This window comes from Misgurnus anguillicaudatus, chromosome 19, assembly GCF_027580225.2.
Source record: "Misgurnus anguillicaudatus chromosome 19, ASM2758022v2, whole genome shotgun sequence".
Classification (NCBI taxonomy): domain Eukaryota; kingdom Metazoa; phylum Chordata; class Actinopteri; order Cypriniformes; family Cobitidae; genus Misgurnus; species Misgurnus anguillicaudatus.
Window position 1 is genome coordinate 47,659,219 of NC_073355.2, and position 18,572 is coordinate 47,677,790.

Sequence of the window (18,572 nt, forward strand, 5' to 3'; positions counted from 1 at the left end):
TTTCAAAAAAGAAAACTAGAAAACAACAAAAGAGTGATTTTAAAAGTCTCTTTATTTGGAAAATACTTTCTTCTGCCACGGATTTGAAGGCACCTTTAGGTTGTTTGTTTTGAATGTCATAATAACTCAATAGACGGAATAGCCGTTTCTTATTATTACCATTTCTTGGTCACAAAGTGATATTTTAAGATTAGTTCAGTCAAGACTATATATGTATAATAATCAAATCTGCAGTCGATTAGTAAAGATAACGCCTATTTAAACATTTGCTTAGAAAGATTCGGACCCAGAGATCCAGACACACCAATGGACATAAGTGACGCTGACCAGCGTCTGATCTGGGCTACATCTCTGACAGGGATTCCCTGGCTCTAATGTAGGCCCTATCTGTGTTTGATGGTCAAAAATAAGATGAAACCAGTAGTATTTGGTGTCATGAAACTATTATTTCTTTTCTTATTCATATTTAGTGTCTTGTGTTGTTATTGTTTTGGTAAAAGTTAATAAAACTATATTTATATAAAGTTACTATTACAAGCACTCGCTTACTATGGACTTTGTTCTTGTCAGTACATAAAACTGTTTTTATAAGTGTCAGAAAGATTTTAAGCGTCTGTGTGTGTCTGTGTGTGCGTGCAGTTTTCCCAGTTAGAGATGAGCGAATGACTCACGCACATTTAAAGAAACCCCACTCACTAATACTAAAATGCCCAGAGGTGGTGTAATGATACAAACAGTGAAGTGGTTACTGTGGTGTTATCAGTACAATATTGCACAACTGGTAGCAGCTAGCCAATCAGATTCGAGAACCAGAAAGAACTGTTGTATAAAAGTATATGATGTCTGATTAAGGAATTTCACATCAGATATCACAACACATATTTAGAAGTCACTCAATGAACGTTTTGGGATGTCGTATTTATCTAAACTCTCAATTGCGTCCTCTTTTGTGTATTTCTGCCATTCATCTGGAATCTTGTCCTGGAATGTTTTCTCATAATACGCCTCAAGAGCTTTCTGGAATCTGCACACAAACCACTTCCAGTAGGGCATCTCAGAGGAGTCAGGGGTGATGCTCCACTCAGCATAATCTCCTCCTGCTCTTCTGTATTCATTAAATGGAATCCACTCATCAGATAATTTAAAACTTTTACAACCTTTTACTGCAGTTGAGCAAAAATCTGTACAGAGAGTCTTTGTTTTATCATCAAAGAATCCATTAATTCCATTCACTCTATGAAAAGGAACACTGTGATCTCCATCATGATTCTCTATTGTGTTGGTGCAGGTGGCTTTACAGAATGGACACTGAACCCAACAGCACTGACAGAAATGATTAATCAGAATCTCATCTGGTCTGTAGTTGAGATCCAGTTTGTTATTGAATGTATCTGTGCTGAACTCTCTGCTGATGTCAGACATTATAGATGGAAGTTCTGTGTTTATCACATCTTCTAAGAGTTTGAAATCATCAACATCATCATGACTGACTCCACTGAAGTCCTTCACAGAGAATATCAGAACATCTGAGAGCTTCTGTGTGAAAAACTTCAACCACAAATCAACATCTCCACTCTTCACTTGAACATCTTCAGTAGATTCATGAGCTGCTGTCAGGATCTTCTGCTGCAGGACTTCAATGTTATGATTCATCTTGGGTTGAACACTGATACTGAACTGATCTCTGATGTACTGACTGACTTCACCTATGATGAAATCTTTGAAGTGTTCTTTGGGATACAGAATGTAGTCATTGAATGCTGAAAAGTTCTCCTCTTCTGCCAGTCTCTTCAGTATGTGTTTCTCCAGATTTGATTTGTTTCCATTCAGTGATGGACAGTTTGATCTGATTTCATCTGCTAAATCTCTGGCAGTCTGTTTATAGACACTCTGTTCAATGGGTCTCTTCAGTTTCTGACAGATGATCTCACCAAAAATAGCAGCTGATGTTGCTCCTTGACAGTATTTCTGGAAAATACTATAGTATTCATCTCTCTTTTTCTCTACATAGAGAATAGGATCATTGGCTTCTCTGAACCTTCTGTGTTGTTTAATAAATGTCTTCTCTGCTCTGTTCAATATAGAAAATACCAAGTCTGTAACAAATTCATTCTTGAACTCATATTTTATTGGATCTTTCTCAAATTCTGTTATTCTTGTCTTGATGTAATCTGTGAGTTGTTGAATGTAACTGATGTTGTATCCCAACTTTGAAATATTAAATGACTTGATCATTGTGTCTGTTTGCTGAACAACATCTGTGATCAAGTTTGTTATTTGGATTTCATCATCTTTAGATGGAGTGTAACCAAGCTTCTCTTTTGCCACTTTGTACACATTTTTAACCTCTCCTGTAAACCTACTGGATTTCTTTACTGTTACAAAATCTGAATATTTTGTAACAGAGAAAATATCTGTGTTCACATTTCTATGTTCTACATTGAGACTTTCATAGATGTCAGTGAGGAGTCTTCTCACATCTCTTAGTATGTCAATGTCTTTGATTGGAGGAGAATCTGTGGTGATGATCTTCACACACTCTTCCCAAAACAAATCAAACTCTCTCTTCAGTATTTCATCACTATTTGTTTCTTCTCTGAGTTTTAATGCAAGTTCTTTACTCTTTTCTAAGAGAGTGTTTTCATGTTGTGTTCTCTGAGCATCAATCTTTCTCTTCAGGTCTCGCTGCGGAAGAATTTCATTTAATGTCCTCTTAGTTTCTCTCACAATGTTCTCCTCAAGGTCTTTGATTTTTAATTCAAATGATGTTTTCCACTGAATCAGTATACCTTTATCTGGGTCTCTTTCAAAGAATTCTGACATTGAGTTTTTCACTTCTTCACTTTTCTCCTTCAGGTCTCTCTGAAGATCTGTTTCCTCAATCTCATAAATTGCTTCATTTTCTATTTGGTTGTGTAGTTTGTTCTCAATGTCCAGCATGGCACTGCGTAGAGTCCAGGTCCACTTGCTGTATTTTGTCTCCAGTCTTCTGTATGCTGAAATCTCCAAAGCATTTCTAAAGCTGAACACAAATTGTTCTTTCAGTAAAGCCTCCCAGAGATCTTTAATTCGCTCACGCAGGTGTGTCAGCTTCATACCATCTGATTTTGAGGATTGTGAAATGATAGTTTTCTTTAGTTCTTGAATATTCTCACAGTAGTTTGGGTTTGGTGGTGCCATTGGTGGGCTTCCCTCCCACAGCTGAGCAAAATACTTCACATCATTCTGTACATCAAAATTAATGACATCACTGAAACATTCAGCATCAGAGTCTTCCTCTTTAGCAGCGAGTTTTGTCATCTCATCCAGTGTCTTCAGCAGTCGTCTTCTTCCCTCCATGTTTTTCTCTCCAGCTGTGACGTCTGAAACGTTCTGATGTACAAACATACAGCTGGGATTCAGTTTGACCTTCTTCATCCTCAGAAAGGCCTGAACAACAATCTGAAGAATATCCTGCATCTCAGCTGGGTTTTCTCCAAAGATGTTGATCAATGTCAGATTACCAAGACCAACAACAAATGTGGCCAGTTCATTGTCATGATGTCTTGTGGATCTTCCATCAGAATCTAGAGCCCGAAGACCCTCAGTATCAACAACCAGAATATAATCAAACTTCAGCTGTTGTTTCATCTCCTCTGATACTCTGATCAGCTGCATGAAAGCTCCTCTGGTGCATCGGCCAGCACTGACTGCAAACTGAAGTCCAAACATGGCATTCAGCATGGTGGATTTCCCAGAGCTCTGAAGTCCTAAAACTGACAGCACAAAGACTCTCTGGTCTCCCAGTTTCTGTATGAGTTTATCTAGAACAGCAGTGATCCAGATCAGAGGAACATGAGCAGTGGAAATCCACTGATCATCATCTCTGCTGCAAACCTCGGGAGAGAAGTGTAATGAAACGGCAGATCTGTCTTATTCTTCTTCACAGATGAACATGATTCATAGATCTGACCGATCTCTCTCATGATGTGCTCCAAACCAAAGCTTGCTGCTTGAAGTTCTTCAGATATTTTCTCAAGTTCTGTTTGTTTAGCTTTGAGTTGTTCTGGTTTATCTTTTTCTTTTAGTTTGAAGACTGTTGACCACTTTACATCATACTTGCGATGTAGATCAGAAAGATCAACTGATGGAAATTGATTCAGTAAGATTGTGAGCCATTTAATAAAATATGTATTGATATTTACATCATGTGAGTCCATTTGTACAATAAAAAACTTTATAGACTCACTCAAATTATATTTAAATTGATCTTCACGTATTTTCATCATTTCTGATCTTGTTCTACTTATTTCTTTATCTATGTCTTCCCCTTGAGGTCGATGAAGTTCTTTGTTCTTCTGACACCACTGATGCCAGAGTTTCCCCTGACAGGGCAGAAATGTTTCTTTGATTTCTCTCAGATCTTTATTCTTCAGTAAACTCATCATCTGCTGTGCTGCTTCTCTTCCTCTCCTGCAGTCTTCATCATCTTCCTCATCTACTCTGATATCTGAGTGTTTGGACAAATCTTCAAGTCTGAACATGGAAGCTGATGCTGAAGATGAGAGACAATCATTTATAGCTCTTCTGAGTTCTTCTGATACATCTGACTGATTTCTGTCTTTTAGACCAATTTTGTATTTCCCTATTCGTGTCTTAGTGAGAACAGATTTATCTTCAGTAAGACAAATAAGTGGGTTTTTTTCTGTGTACAGGATTTGAATCTTCGTTGCGTTTTTGTCATTTTTTTCAATCTGTGACACAAGAACAACATTGACTGAAGACATTTCAGTCAGAATCTGCAGTTGTTTCTCATGGACTCCTGCATCACCATGAAGATTACAGAAGGCAACACAGTCAGTAAATTTATCTGTGTCTTTTCCAGATGGGCAGAACCAGGCGATCTCCACCACTCCATCCATCAGTAGTCTGGTTCTGCTGCTGCCTGGACAGTTCCTGTGGAAGAACGTGTTGTGTTTCTCATTGATCAGATTGTTCATCAGCTGAGACTTGGATGAAGACACAGAACCAAACCTGAAGAACGACACCATTGGAGTTTCTGCTTTGTACACTGGCTCTTCTTTACTGATGATGTCATTGTTAGTATTTCTCATCTTCCAGCTCTTGTTAATTTGTCTGAATGTCCAGAGAGGAAACTCAATCTGTTGTGTGAATGGATGAGGAACAAGAAGAGGAAGAGCAAACTGACACTGTGAGAGTTTAGTGACCATCAGCTGCTTTAGGAAACTATCAGCACAATGAAACACAGCCATCTGAACATCCATCGGGTGAACATGGTCATATGTACTTGTTTTCTTATTAGATGAAGACATATCAGCAAAAATGTCCACCTCATCTTCAGATGTATCATTGCCTCTTTGTTGTGTGTGATGTTGCTCATTGGTTTTATTAACATCAATGTATCTTGCTCTGTAGTTCATCATCAGTAGTTTCTGTAGATAATTCTTCACCAGATCTTCTTCATCACAAGACTCGTGAGACTCTAATGAATTTACAGATATCTGAAGAACATCTGCAGCTTTTAGTTTATTGTGGATGTTGTATTCGAGATGAAATTGAAGATGAAGCCTGTGAAAGAGATGCTGCATTTCTTCTCTTTTAAGATTTTCTTCTTTGTGAAGAACCAGTCTCTCATTTGATGCCCATGCTTCTGCAGTGTCCTGTAAAATACAATTATTTTTTATGTTCAGGGACTTTGGAGTAATAACAGGCAGTAGCAATGGTCACAAATATATTTTTATATCACTGATATAGATATGTGTACTGTATCATCACAGCTACCAACAAGAAATATCTATTAGGTTTTACACTAAAATTAGTCATGAGTTTCTGTGCTGAAAAAGAAACAAATGGTCAATGCATACAGTGTTGCTCAAACAGCAGACTGATGCCTATGAAGGATTAAAGTGTTATGAAAAGTTCTTACATTTTTTCTTATCACCCACCTGTAAAGTGTGTTGTGACTGAGTCCAGATCTTCTTCATCTCTTCTTTCTCTCTTTTATATTCCTCTGTCAGCTCTGCTGTTTTTCTCTTCTAGCAGGTTTCTAATCACAGATCCAGGTTTTCCCAAACACTGATCAATAGTTTTGTTTCTCAGTTGATCTCCTCTGGTGAAGAGCACCATTGTGTACATTAAAGAGTTTTCACCAAACATCTCTTGAATGATCTTCACTGATCTTGACTCCTCTTCAGTGAAACGTTGTGTTAAACTCAACACAATAATAAACACATGAGGTCCTGGCAGAATCATTGAGATACAGTTCATCATTTCTTTCTTGATCTCTTCATGACTGCGTTCAGTATCAAACAGTCCTGGAGTGTCGATCACAGTGATCAATCTGTTGTTGATTTCAGCTGTTTCTCTCTGACACTCTTTAGTCACTGACTCTTGAGATAAGTCTGATATAAACGCTTGTCTGTTTAAGATTGTGTTTCCTGTGGCACTCTTCCCAACTCCAGGTTTACCCAGCAGCACAATCCTCACATCATCTCTCATCACTGTATACAAATGATATAAGCAGTTTTCTTGTTAATAAATCCTCCAAAGGGTGACATCAAGTGATTCAAGTAAAATTTTACATGTTAACTGTTTTTTAACAGTGATTATAATAGAGAAAAATAGGCTCAACTGTTGTGATCTGCATGTCATCTTGTTTACAGCTATGAGATGATATACAGTTATCACTGTTAACCATCACAATATATAATACATGAAACACTCACCTCTTTCATCTGTCTGCTGCTTCATTGTGAATCTCTGTGCATCTTCATATTCATCACAAATCAGATAACTGCCATCATTTGATTTGACAATGTCTCTAAATATCTCTTTAAGATCATCAGGAGAGCTGTTTCCCTCCAGTCTGTAGTGTCTGCTGAAGCATTTTTTAATAATTTTCTTTATGTTGTCATTGACTTTAGTCTGATGAAGACTGTGTGAGTCGTGTGTTGTGAGCACAAGTGTGTGTTGATAAACACTATCAGAGAAATAGTTGAGGATCATCTCCACATGCTCTTGATCTTCTCTTGAACACTCATCATGTTTAAAGATGAGAAGGATGATATGAGGTCCTGGATGAGACAGATCCACACACTCTCTCACTGTCTGTATGATCTGATGATATGAGAGGTTCAGCTGGAGCAGATGAGGACAGTTGATGATCATCATGTCTTTTTCTCTGACTCTCTCAATCTGATGATCATCTGGAGCAGCTTCACTATCAAACGCTGATCTTCCTAATATGAAGTTTCCCACTCGACTGTTTGCTGATGCATCTTTACCCAGCAGAACAATCCTCACTACAATAAAAAATCACTTTTAACCTTGCTATAGTAAAAAATTCTGACATTTAATGTTATGTGTTATGAAAGCTGTAATGTTTATTAAAACAAAATCTTCCAGCAAGAGCTGCCTTCACGGTTTAGTGACTTCATCTGTCTGTTTTTCTATAGAGAGAAACTTACTATCAGGAGGTACCAATTCAATGCTGTTTCTTCTCCTGCGAGCAGGATTGTGAACAGCAGACACTGCAGTAAGCAAAAACATTAAACTTATATTAAACTCTGAGATTCATAACAGTAAGAAATATCAATCAAAATCATCATTAACTGCTTTTATACATGCAGTCTTTACTGGTAATTTGGAGTTAAGAGATCAGGGGCCTCATTTATTAAAGGGCGACGTAGGAACTATCCTACATTTCATAAGATAATTTCTAAAATGACGTGTGATTCAGAGAAAAGGAACGTACGCACAAAAAAAAACATGCTTACACCTCTTTTCCAGATGTGCGGTTAATAAATCACAAATGATCTTGAAATCGTGTGCAGGTGAATGCTCTTAGAACTCCGCCTTGTAAACGCCCCTAATTTAACTCATTAGCATATAAATAATCAATGATCAAAGGTCAAATTCTCTGACTGCTACAAGTGGTCAAAAAACATCTTTGTTGTTGATTGCTTAAGTTTTTAATATTTCTAAATTCTAACATGGAAACTTTATTGACATCACTTGAGTTCAGGCGATTATTAGTGGACCTTTCAATTCACGGGTTTTATTTTACTTTACAATAAGATTATTTAGTTAACATAAGTTAATGTATTAACTTACATGAACAAACCATGAGCAATACATTTGTTAAAGCATTTATTTATCTTTGTTAATGTTAGTTAATAGAAATAAAGGTTTAATTATTTGTTTATGTTAAAACGATTGAATTTGCATTCACAGTGCATTAACTAACATTAACAAGATTTAATAAAGTATTAGTAATTGTTGAAATTAACATTAACAAAGATTAATAAATGCTGTATAAGTGCAGTTCATTATTAGTTAATGTTAACTAATGTTAACTAATGATCCTTATTGTAAACTGTTACCCATTTAAATATATTTTTTACACGTAACCATAATATTTGTGTCTTAAAAGTTTTGTTTCAGATTGCCATGCATCCTGCACGGCGGTGTAAAAATAACAGATCTTGACTTTAAAATTCAAAGATTGTATCATAAACTGTCGGAATATATTCCATATATGGATTAATTGATTAATTGTTGATAGATGTTTAAAATTAAAATCGATGCCTGGGAATAATTTATATACATTTTTGAAATACCCATCACTCTTAAATGTCGCATGTACCTTATTGTAGGTTATAGGCTTTAAAATGTAGTTCCTTTCGTGTCGTTTTAATCATTTAATTCATTTTTACTTTCATTTAATAAGCACGTTTTGTAACATTTACATATGCGTTAAACACAGCGAAACAATTTTGCTATATTTTTTATATTTTTTGAAAAGATGACAAACTAGAAAATTGTTTCCTGAACCAATGGACACATTTTTTTTTTTTTGCACTTCAGAATTGCCATACATTTTAAAATATCAAGTAGGCCAACATATTTTGTTTAAAATATATTCTAAAACCTTGTTAAAATTTTTTTAGAGTAGTAGGCATTCTCTATATGCCATCCACAGTTCATTCTTGTTAATTTTCTGTGTGCATTATTGTTGCATGTTTTTACACGTTTTTTTTTTTCATTCTGAATAAACAAACAGCACAGTTTACATGCTTCTTCCTTGTTGCATTAGTTCCAGAGGTGTCAAGTAACGAAGTACAAATACTTCGTTACCTTACTTAAGTAGATATTTTGGGTATCTATACTTTACTTGAGTAATTATTTTTCAGACGACTTTTTACTTCTACTCCTTACATTTTCACGCAATTATCTGTACTTTCTACTCCTTACATTTAAAAAATCGCCTCGTTACTTCTATTAATTTCAACTTGTTTTCTTTTTTACATTACGGCTTGTCATCGTTAAAAAACCTATCTTGATAAATTGCATCATCCAGATGAATGCGATTGTGATTGGTTGAGAAGTATAAACATACACCATTCCGACTCCCTATTGGTTTGTACGCAATTATCCCCGCCCCCCAGCTGACTGCAGACGATCAAAAGTTTGTTCGATAGCGCTGCACAGAGAAACATAAAAGAACCGCGAGAGCGATTAGAAAGCATGCAGAGTGTCTCCCCTCGCGATGCTTTGATATCATCCGCCATCTGTACAGTAACAGAACGCGGCAATCATTCTGTCTTCAAATGGAAAAGTACGAAATAAAACTCGCGGATCATTTTCAGGTCAGTTCACATTCACAAGCCTGTGAAAATATATAGCTGGCTGCTGACACCAACTCATCTGTGTGATTTAAATAGTGTAACAATACCAATTTATATCATGTCACTTCAGTTGTTCAACTTAAATGACATTGTGCTGCGTTGCGTTTTGAAGCATGGCAAAGATATCTATCCTAAAGACATTGTTGTTTTGTACATGCTAATAACTGCCCTAAATTTTATTTGCATTAACAAAACCTACTTAGCTGAATGCTTGAGTGTTAAATCAATGAAACACATAACCATACATACCAACTTTTGCTTTTGTTAATAGACATCAGCTGTTTCCTTAAACCTGACTTTTAATTTACTTACAATAAAGACATTTAGTAATTCTCCAAAATTGCTTGGATTTATACTGACTAAAGTAAAGTATACAAAAGTCCATTAGCTACACAAGTACAGATGCAGAAATATAGGCTATAATATATAATTGCATATTTGTAGTTTGTGTTGCTGTCAAAATACAATTATAAATGATAACAATAGCATATTTGTATTCTCACACATTCTATAGTTGTGTGTGATTTTGTTGTTTTTTAACTAAAGAGGGCACCACTGTAAAAGTTTGGCCACCAGCGGCACTGCTCTGAAGATTGACTTTTTGCACCATTACAATATTTATAGGCAACTAGTCATATCTTCCTCTCTATGGAACACATGTTAATGCTCAGTAGTACACATATATGGTTCTTTAATGCAGTTGTTATCAAACATTTTTTGCGGCCTGCCTTGTGTACAGTGGATTGACATAAACATTCTAAAACTTAAAATTTGAATTAAACAAAACATTTTAAATTATACAATTTATTGCTTTTGTTTAGTAGCCTTATTGTTCTGAGGTTTAATTACACAGAATTTATAATAAAGTAATGTATTTCATAAAATATTATAAAACTGGGGCCCCTGGCACCATCTGGCGACATCCAGTTTGAGAACCACTGCTTTAATGTATTTGTTTGCATTGTATTGAAATGTGTTCATTTTTAATGGGCATATACCGTATGTGGTTGAAACAGATAGCCTAGTGCAGGGGTAGGCAACATGGAGTGCCAATGTCCTGCAGTGTTTAGCTCCAGGTCTAATCAAGCAGACCTGAACAAACTAATAACGGTTAAAGTCACCTGAAACTACAGGTAACCAAGGTTTTATAAGGGTTGGAGCTAATCTGCAGGACATCGGCACTCCAGGACTGACGTTGCCTACCCCTGGCCCTAGTGCATCCCACATTTTTTAACATTAACATTTTAATAACACTATAGTTATTATGGCCTTTAGAAACATTTTTTAGAGGAGATAGGGTAGTGCCCAAAAGGCCCCTGTGGTGCGGCCTAGGCTTTTTTCTCTAATGACATTTTTTTCCATACATTACTTTTACTTTTATACTTTAAGTAGTTTTGAAACCAGTACTTTTTCACTTTTACTTGAGTAAAAAGCTTGAGTTGATACTTCAACTTCTACAAAAGTCTTTTTAAACCCTAGTATCTATACTTCTACTTGAGTAATGAATATGAATACTTTTGACACCACTGATTAGTTCATTAAGAAAATTCTGAACAGATTTCTGTAGTTCAATCAACTCTGAATTGTAATTAAGAACATCACTGCGCACTATTAAAACATTGTTGGGTTTAATTTGGGCTCGGGCTCATAATTACAGTTAATGAACACAACATACAAGGGCTTCGGTAGGGGCGGGCTTGGTTTTTTTGGGCCCAATCTACGCTATAATACAGATGACGATATGGAAACGGCATGTTGGCACTTTAAAAGTTCCAGATATGCCTACCTGCAATACTGCCACAAGAAAACGTGCATAAGTCAAGTCGGAACCTGACATGGAGGTAAGTACTTTTCCACGTCAAAAACGTGTTTTATAAATCTGAGCGTTGGAGTGGATTTAAGCGTACGCACAGTCTAAGATCAAATCTGTGTGTATGCACGCTTTATAAATGAGGCCCCAGGACTCTAAAAAAAGCTGCATTACAGGTAATCTATTGGTGCAATGCTACGTGTGAACAGATAATATTTCTTTGTTCCGGACAACTCAGGTTTAGTATATTTCCAACCTCAACTTGGAAATAATGTCTGAAATTGCACTCTTTTAATGTAAGTAAAACACATCACAGACAAGACTGAGGTAAAGCCAGGACTAGGCCTTAGTTAAATTAAAATGTTTAAGCATCTGTAGGAATTGCAGATAACAAGAATTCCAGACCCCTCCCCAATTGCTACATTTGGACTGGAAAAAACAGCATGGACCAGCATGGCAATTATGCTGGTTTGATGCTGGTTCAGCTGGTGGTCACCAGCATACCAGCACCAAAACACAACATACCGGTTTGCTGGTCTTGCTGGTATGACGAGCATGGGATGCTGGTGCTAGTGCTGGTTAAGTTGGTGCTGATGCTGGTTTGGTGCTGGTTTAGCTGGTGTTCACTAGCAAACCACCACCAAAACACAACATATGCTGGTCTTGCAGGTATACTGGTTTGTCCAGCAGGGTTCAGTTCAATCAGATAAGGCTGCACGAACAACTTTTTATGACTGACCTCAGTGCCAAAGCGGAGAAGAATATACGTTTTGACTGGTCCACAGCATTTCTCCTTATCATCCACTAAAATTCTCCCATAACCTTATCCGAAATAAATTCCTTAAGCCATGGCTTTACAAAAGTATTGGCTTAACCGAAGGACAAATCTTTGCATCATATCACCGATAAAATAGACTTAAAATCATCACCTATTGACTTCATACTCATTTAAAGACACTAGCATTCTGTGGAAAACTCCCTGCTGGACTGATGAGCTGACGTCACTCCCTAGACTCACGTATTTGTGCACATGCGCAGTTTCGCCATTTTACTTTATGGTTCGCTGCAGACACGAGTACAGCTGCTCCTGAGTTGCGTGTTATTTGTGTACTTTCTGTTGTGTTGCCGTGTGCGTTATTGAGAACGTAAGTGCACAATATTATGTTTATGATGGTATTGCATGTATCTTTATTTGTTTAGTTAACATAATAGTGTTTCTCTCAATTATAGTTCAGCATGCTCACGTCTTCTGTAATGATAATAACTTGCTGTTAATATATAATTTAGAAACAATAGTTAATATCTTGATTTATGCATGTGTTGTACATTTGTTAATTATAATCCTGTTTAGGATTAGTTTAGTTTTGCACTAGCAATGGTATTTGCTTATTTAAATGTTGAAGCGCGTTTCATTGTGCCGTTCGCGCCACCAGTCTGTCACGTGACTGTTGCACCTGCATATTGACGATATGTTCATTTGTGGTCTTAGACTGACATCTAGTGGCCAATAGATATAACTGAATTCTTTACTACATTGGACTATGTTAATTTCCATTACTACTCAGTATTGTTTAGTGGTTGTATAGCAATTATTTATTGCATATAATTATTATACTTCAGAGTGAGTAGTTACTTATTAATCTTTAATCTGTGTATATGTGTAATTGTTATGTACAGGTTATATTTATATATTCTGTATTTCTTTATTTACAGAAAACCACACACACACACACAGACAATTGCACTATCACAAAGCACTGTATTTGCCAGCAAAAATGGGATGTCAATAAATCTGTTGAATAAAACCAAGGTTGCAGCGACTCTCTTACCGGAGTACATAGCCAGCTTGGGTAGCGCCAGCGAATAACGCACACGTACTTCACACATTCTGAATTAAATATCTGTGAAATTCTAAAGACAAAGTTAAAGGAACCGTATGTAGGATTGTGGCCAAAACTGGTATTGCAATCACAACACTTGTGGCTAAAACTGGTACTGCAATCACACAACTGGTGGCCAATACACAAAATGACAACATAAACATCAGTTGAGGGCTGCAACTCCACTTTTTAAATTACAATATTCTGGCCAGACCACTGTTGTGAGTGATATAAGTATTTGAAATGAAAATGATTTTTTTAATGTCTAGTGACATATCAGGGCCATTTTATGATTAATTGATATACATTTCTTACATACTGTTCCTTTAAACTTTGTACTTTATGCAATGCAAATGAGTTCCTCACAGTGAAGAGAGGTGGACCACCTTCTGTGGACTTCCTCTGACATCAACAGCCAATCACGGCTCTGCATCAGGAAAGTGCCAAGATGCAAACTCCTCCTCAACTAAAATGTTAGAAAAGTACTCTTTTTAGACATTCCTCGCTTTGAGTCTTTGGTGTCCCCAGAGTGTGGATGTGAGGTTTTAGCTTAAAATACCCCACAGATGCTGTATTAAACATAGTAAAATTTCCACTTGTAGGTGTGAGCAAAATGTGCAGTTTTGGGGTGTGTTTGTTAAATGTAAATGAGCTGATGAAATGGAAACACTGTTCACAATGATGGAAATTGAAACTCAATTTCTGCTGTCAATTATTTTTTTCTCCTTTTCTCTCAGCACTAAATGGCAATGCTGTGGTTGGATAGTGCAGATTAAGGGGTGGTATTATTGTAATTGGCCTTGCTACCTACATGGTAGTCTCAGCCTCAGACGTCACACCCACAGACTGTTGGCTAAACATCTGATGTTTTTCGTAAAATTTTCTGGAAACCCTGTGAGAATGTCAAAGTTGTCTTTAATTGGTTGAAATAAACCAGATTTCCAGGAGACGCGAGTGTCGCAATTAGTTTCGGTCCCTGGAAAACATAGCTCTGACGTTTCATTGAGAAAGAGAATCAGTCATGTTCACGTGGATAATAATGAGCAGTTATCATGATCAGCTAAACATTGGATTCTCAAAAATATGCAAAGTTCGCGGCATAGACTCTCTAAAAGACATTCAAGAGTTTTGCTTGAGGCAGTTAGTGGAGTCAAAAAGTTTGGCCCTCCTGAATTGCTTCTAGGTGTTAAAAAGTGGAGAGATATGCTTCAAACAGACGTTTAACGGGATCGTCTCATTGGTGTGGCTGTTGATGAAGTGCACAACGTTGTTCTATGAGTAATGTTGTTTATTTAGATGCTATTCGGTTGCGGCTGGTTATTTCAATAACTGACTTGTTGCCAGCTGGCTCGTTATTGTGGGGAGTCTGAAACGTGACGCTAGACGAAACAAACTGTGATTGGTTGTTTGACATGTCGGTCAAACAGCTCGTGGGCGGGCTTTGTCCAGAAAAAGCAGCAAAAAACACCAGACCTTTAGTATTGAAGGTCTGGCTATGCGAGACTACCTACATGGCAAAAGAGGCGGTATCTAAATGACCTATTTTTTCCACATGCTTGCACAGAACGGTTATTGGTTTGTTCTTTTTCATTTTTTCTAGCGCACTGGGAACCCAATTACAACACTTAAACATGAAAAAAGTAAGATTGTCAAGGACCCCTTTAAGCCTTGTCTGTGAAATGTTTTGGTGTTGCTGAACCATTTGTAACATTAATGTTTCAGTGTTACCAAATACTTTAAATGTTACTTAATCCAGACATTATTTCCAGTTTTGAGGTGGAAAATATACTAAATCTGAGCCTGCCCAAAATAGCCTCCTATACCCTTATATAGTTCACTCTATTGTGTACATTTATTTTTAGTGGTGTCCGAAATCATAGTAGACATTATCGAGATCATTATTATTATTATTATTATTATTATTTATTTTTTTGCAATATTTTGTTGTTTTGCAAATATATACTGTTATTCTAGTAAATGAATAGTAAAAGAGGCTATTGTCTGAGTTTCTTACCTGAGCTGTCAGTGGTAGACATGGTCCTGTTCACATTCTCTTTACTTAATCTTCAGATGATCTTTTAGCCAGAATAAAACTTCTCTTCCATCCAAAGATTTGTTTCTCCCCTACTAACATATTATAAAGTTTAAGATATATAAAGTTTTAATAAAAGTTTTAAAGATTCAAAGATTCAAAAATTGTATTTCCCAGTAAACACAAATACTGATGAACTACATACATATAATATGAAGTTATGTTTGTAACCAAATGTTTATCACAGAAATGAAAGTGAAACTGTCCAATGTTACTAGCATGCATTCATAAATCTATAACATTTATAACTAAACTTATTATTTAGTGTTGTGATTATTATTTACACACACAAACACACACACAAACACACATATTACAGACATAAAAAGAGTCTTTAGAAATACCTGTATTTTAAGGTTGCGTCGTGCTTAGGTGAGTCTTAATATCAGGAAGAGATCTGAGTTTGGTAGGTTGGACCAGTTGGACCAGTCACATTTGTGTGTGACGGCATAGACAGCAACACAATAACACAACTTTCAAGGCTCAGAAAGTAAAGACATTGTTAAAAAGTTATCAATGTGACAGCGATTCAGTCATCATTTCATTCCGACGCGTATTCACACAAGCAGCACATTTGTTCTCTGTGTCTGAAATGCTTCATATATAATAAATTAATTTTCCCGTTCAAATGTGGCAATAAATTCCAGTATGAGATAATATTCATAATTAACGAAGAACTGTTTATTTGAATTATTCAAAAATAATGCACACCAGAGAGAAAGACGAAACTTTATTGGTATTTTAACAAACTAAAATATTCAATATAAATGATTTTGGCTTACAATTATGGATGGAAATCATTTACAAGAAGCAAAGTTGGTATCACTCTTTTATCAACTTTTTATTTAACAATTTAAAATAGTTCACTGATGTGGAACTTGTCCCCCTTGTTATACTGATTCATAGAGGAAACAATATTTTTTGTAATTTTGAGAAATAATGTTAATATGTAGTAAATGTTAAAAATCTTCCTCTATGGTCAATATGTGTTTGCCTGTTGTTTACTACATGAGTAGTAATGGCCAAATTTAGCATAAAATGTCACTCCTCCGTCCTGTCCGTCCACCCTGTTACTGTTTTAAATAATAATGATTGTGCTGTATACACTGTATTGATATTTATTTTATTCATTTTTTATTTTATACATTCAAAGATTTGAGATGTACCAATATATTTTTCTTACATTTTAATAAACCCTCTTTCGGCTGAAATTATAAAATCATGCAAATAAAAAAAGAACGTAACTACCCTGAAATGGCACTTAATAGTAGGATTGACCCAGACATACCTGCTCATTCCACTTTTAAGGCAACTTTAAAGACAATTTAAAATCGCATTATGGCTGTATTATATAGTAATTTAATGTTTCATTTAATAATCTTCCAGTCTTACGATCTGCGCCGCAGAGGAAATCAAGGTAATGTTGACCAACACTGGATAAACAACCATAAAATGATCTCTTCACCACACAGGTTGTGTAAATAATATGAAAATTGTTGCTACTAAACAATTCAAAGTTTTACCCCTCTTCTTAATGAGATACAGCAGCAGCAGCAGTGCAGAACAAAGACCCGATCAATATCGTCCTTCTGGGAAAGACTGGCGTTGGGAAAAGTTCGACAGGAAACACCATACTGGGAGAAAACAGATTTAGATGTGGAAGAAGTCTGTCATCTGTTACAAAAGAGTCTAGTGCTGAGTGTAAAGAGATTGATGGCAGAAATTTCCGTGTCATTGATACTCCTGGTTTTTTTGATACCACACTTTCAAAAGAAAAAATGGCAAGGGAGTTTGCGAGGAGTATGTGAGCGGTGCGGAGTGGGAGCGGAGCGAGGAGTGGCGTAATTTTGCCAGGAGCGAGGAGCGTTTTTTTATTATGTCGGAGCGTTGTGATTTTCTCTCGCTCCGAAAACGCTCCACTATCGCTCAGTTACGAGTCACGACTCGTCAGACTCCGGACCAAACCACTGTGAGAAAACAGAGGGGAACTTAAAATGTTTCTTAACATAATTTGAATTAGTTTGCATTTGTATTGTTGTCTCACGGGTAGCACATAAATATACAGGGCTTGACATTAACACCCGCCAAATGCGGGTACATTTCGGCTGTGGCGGGTAAGACAGCCAATCCCACTAGCCACTTTGGCAGGTTGAATAGAATTTTTTAATTGTAGTTTTCTTAAAAGATGCGAAATGTTAAACAATACGCAATGCGACACTGGGAAAGTACAACTCCCATGAGCACTCTGCACCAAGCGCAACGCACAGAGACCGCGTGATCAGCGGAGCGTTTCGGACCAAAGCCCCACATTCCAGAGAGCGCGCGAGAGCTGATGGATTTGCGAATGCACAAGAGGACGCAGTCTGAGCGCATACACACTTCGGGAAATATAGAACAATTGCATGGAAGTGATTGAAGAGATATAAATTGCGTGCACACTCTCAGGGCAAGAGCGGAGAGAAATTCAGCGCATGTGCTTGGCACCTGCCACTCTGCAAAAGCTCGTTTTTCTTAAAGTGAATGCGGCATTAGAGATATAGCTTTAATTAAAAATATGTTCAGCCAGCCAGCATTTGTTTTGTTCAGATTCAGAATATTTCTAGTATTAATATAAAAGTTGGCTTAAAGTGAAGGCAGTAGACTATCTATATTTTTTCGTTTGGCTATTTGTCTAAATTAATATTTTAGTTTGTGATTTATTTCTTTTATTTAATGTAATGTTTTTCGTTTAATTTATTTTATATGAGGTTTTTCATTTAATCGTTTATTTAAAAATAATAATAATTTAATCATTATTGTTTAAAAGTTAGGTAAATGATAGGTTAATTTGGGCTAATATTAGCTACTGTTTCAGTATGTGATGTTCTTCACTTAATAACTGCGTATAAAATAAAAATATGTTCAACCAGCCAGCATTTGTTTTGTTCAGAATAGTTCTATAATTAATAGCCTATAAAAGTTGGCATAAAGTGAATATTTTTTTCGTTTGGCTATTTGTTTAAATGAATATTTTAGTTTGTGATTTCTTTCTTTGATTTAATGTAATGTTTTTCGTTTGATAATTTATTTTCTATGAGGTTTTTCATTTAATCATTTATTTAATT

At 36.2% G+C, this 18,572-nt stretch overlaps 2 protein-coding genes and 1 long non-coding RNA gene across 3 annotated transcripts; 1 reads left to right on the plus strand and 2 right to left on the minus strand.

The window, feature by feature from the left end:
- Window positions 1-231: 231 nt before the first annotated feature.
- LOC141350872 (interferon-induced very large GTPase 1-like) lies at window positions 232-5,984 on the minus strand. Its single transcript, XM_073856712.1, has 3 exons — window positions 5,946-5,984; window positions 3,835-5,660; window positions 232-3,772 (listed from the first exon to the last, which is right to left on the minus strand). The coding sequence occupies exons 1-3, from the start codon at window positions 5,982-5,984 to the stop codon at window positions 883-885; spliced, it is 4,755 nt and encodes a 1,584-aa protein (XP_073712813.1). The 3' UTR covers window positions 232-882.
- Window positions 5,985-6,000: 16 nt separating this feature from the next.
- On the minus strand, window positions 6,001-7,308 carry LOC129436755 (GTPase IMAP family member 8-like; the record flags this gene model as incomplete). The annotated part of the gene is made up of 2 exons (XM_073856713.1): window positions 6,001-6,500; window positions 6,726-7,308. Coding segments are annotated over 2 exons (1,083 nt in total), but the record flags the coding sequence as incomplete, so codon positions are not given.
- An 8,935-nt stretch (window positions 7,309-16,243) lies between these two features.
- LOC141350937 (uncharacterized) lies at window positions 16,244-17,268 on the plus strand. Its single transcript, XR_012359032.1, has 3 exons — window positions 16,244-16,283; window positions 16,855-16,885; window positions 17,014-17,268. It is a non-coding gene; the product is annotated as an uncharacterized lncRNA (long non-coding RNA).
- The last annotated feature ends 1,304 nt before the right edge of the window (window positions 17,269-18,572 follow it).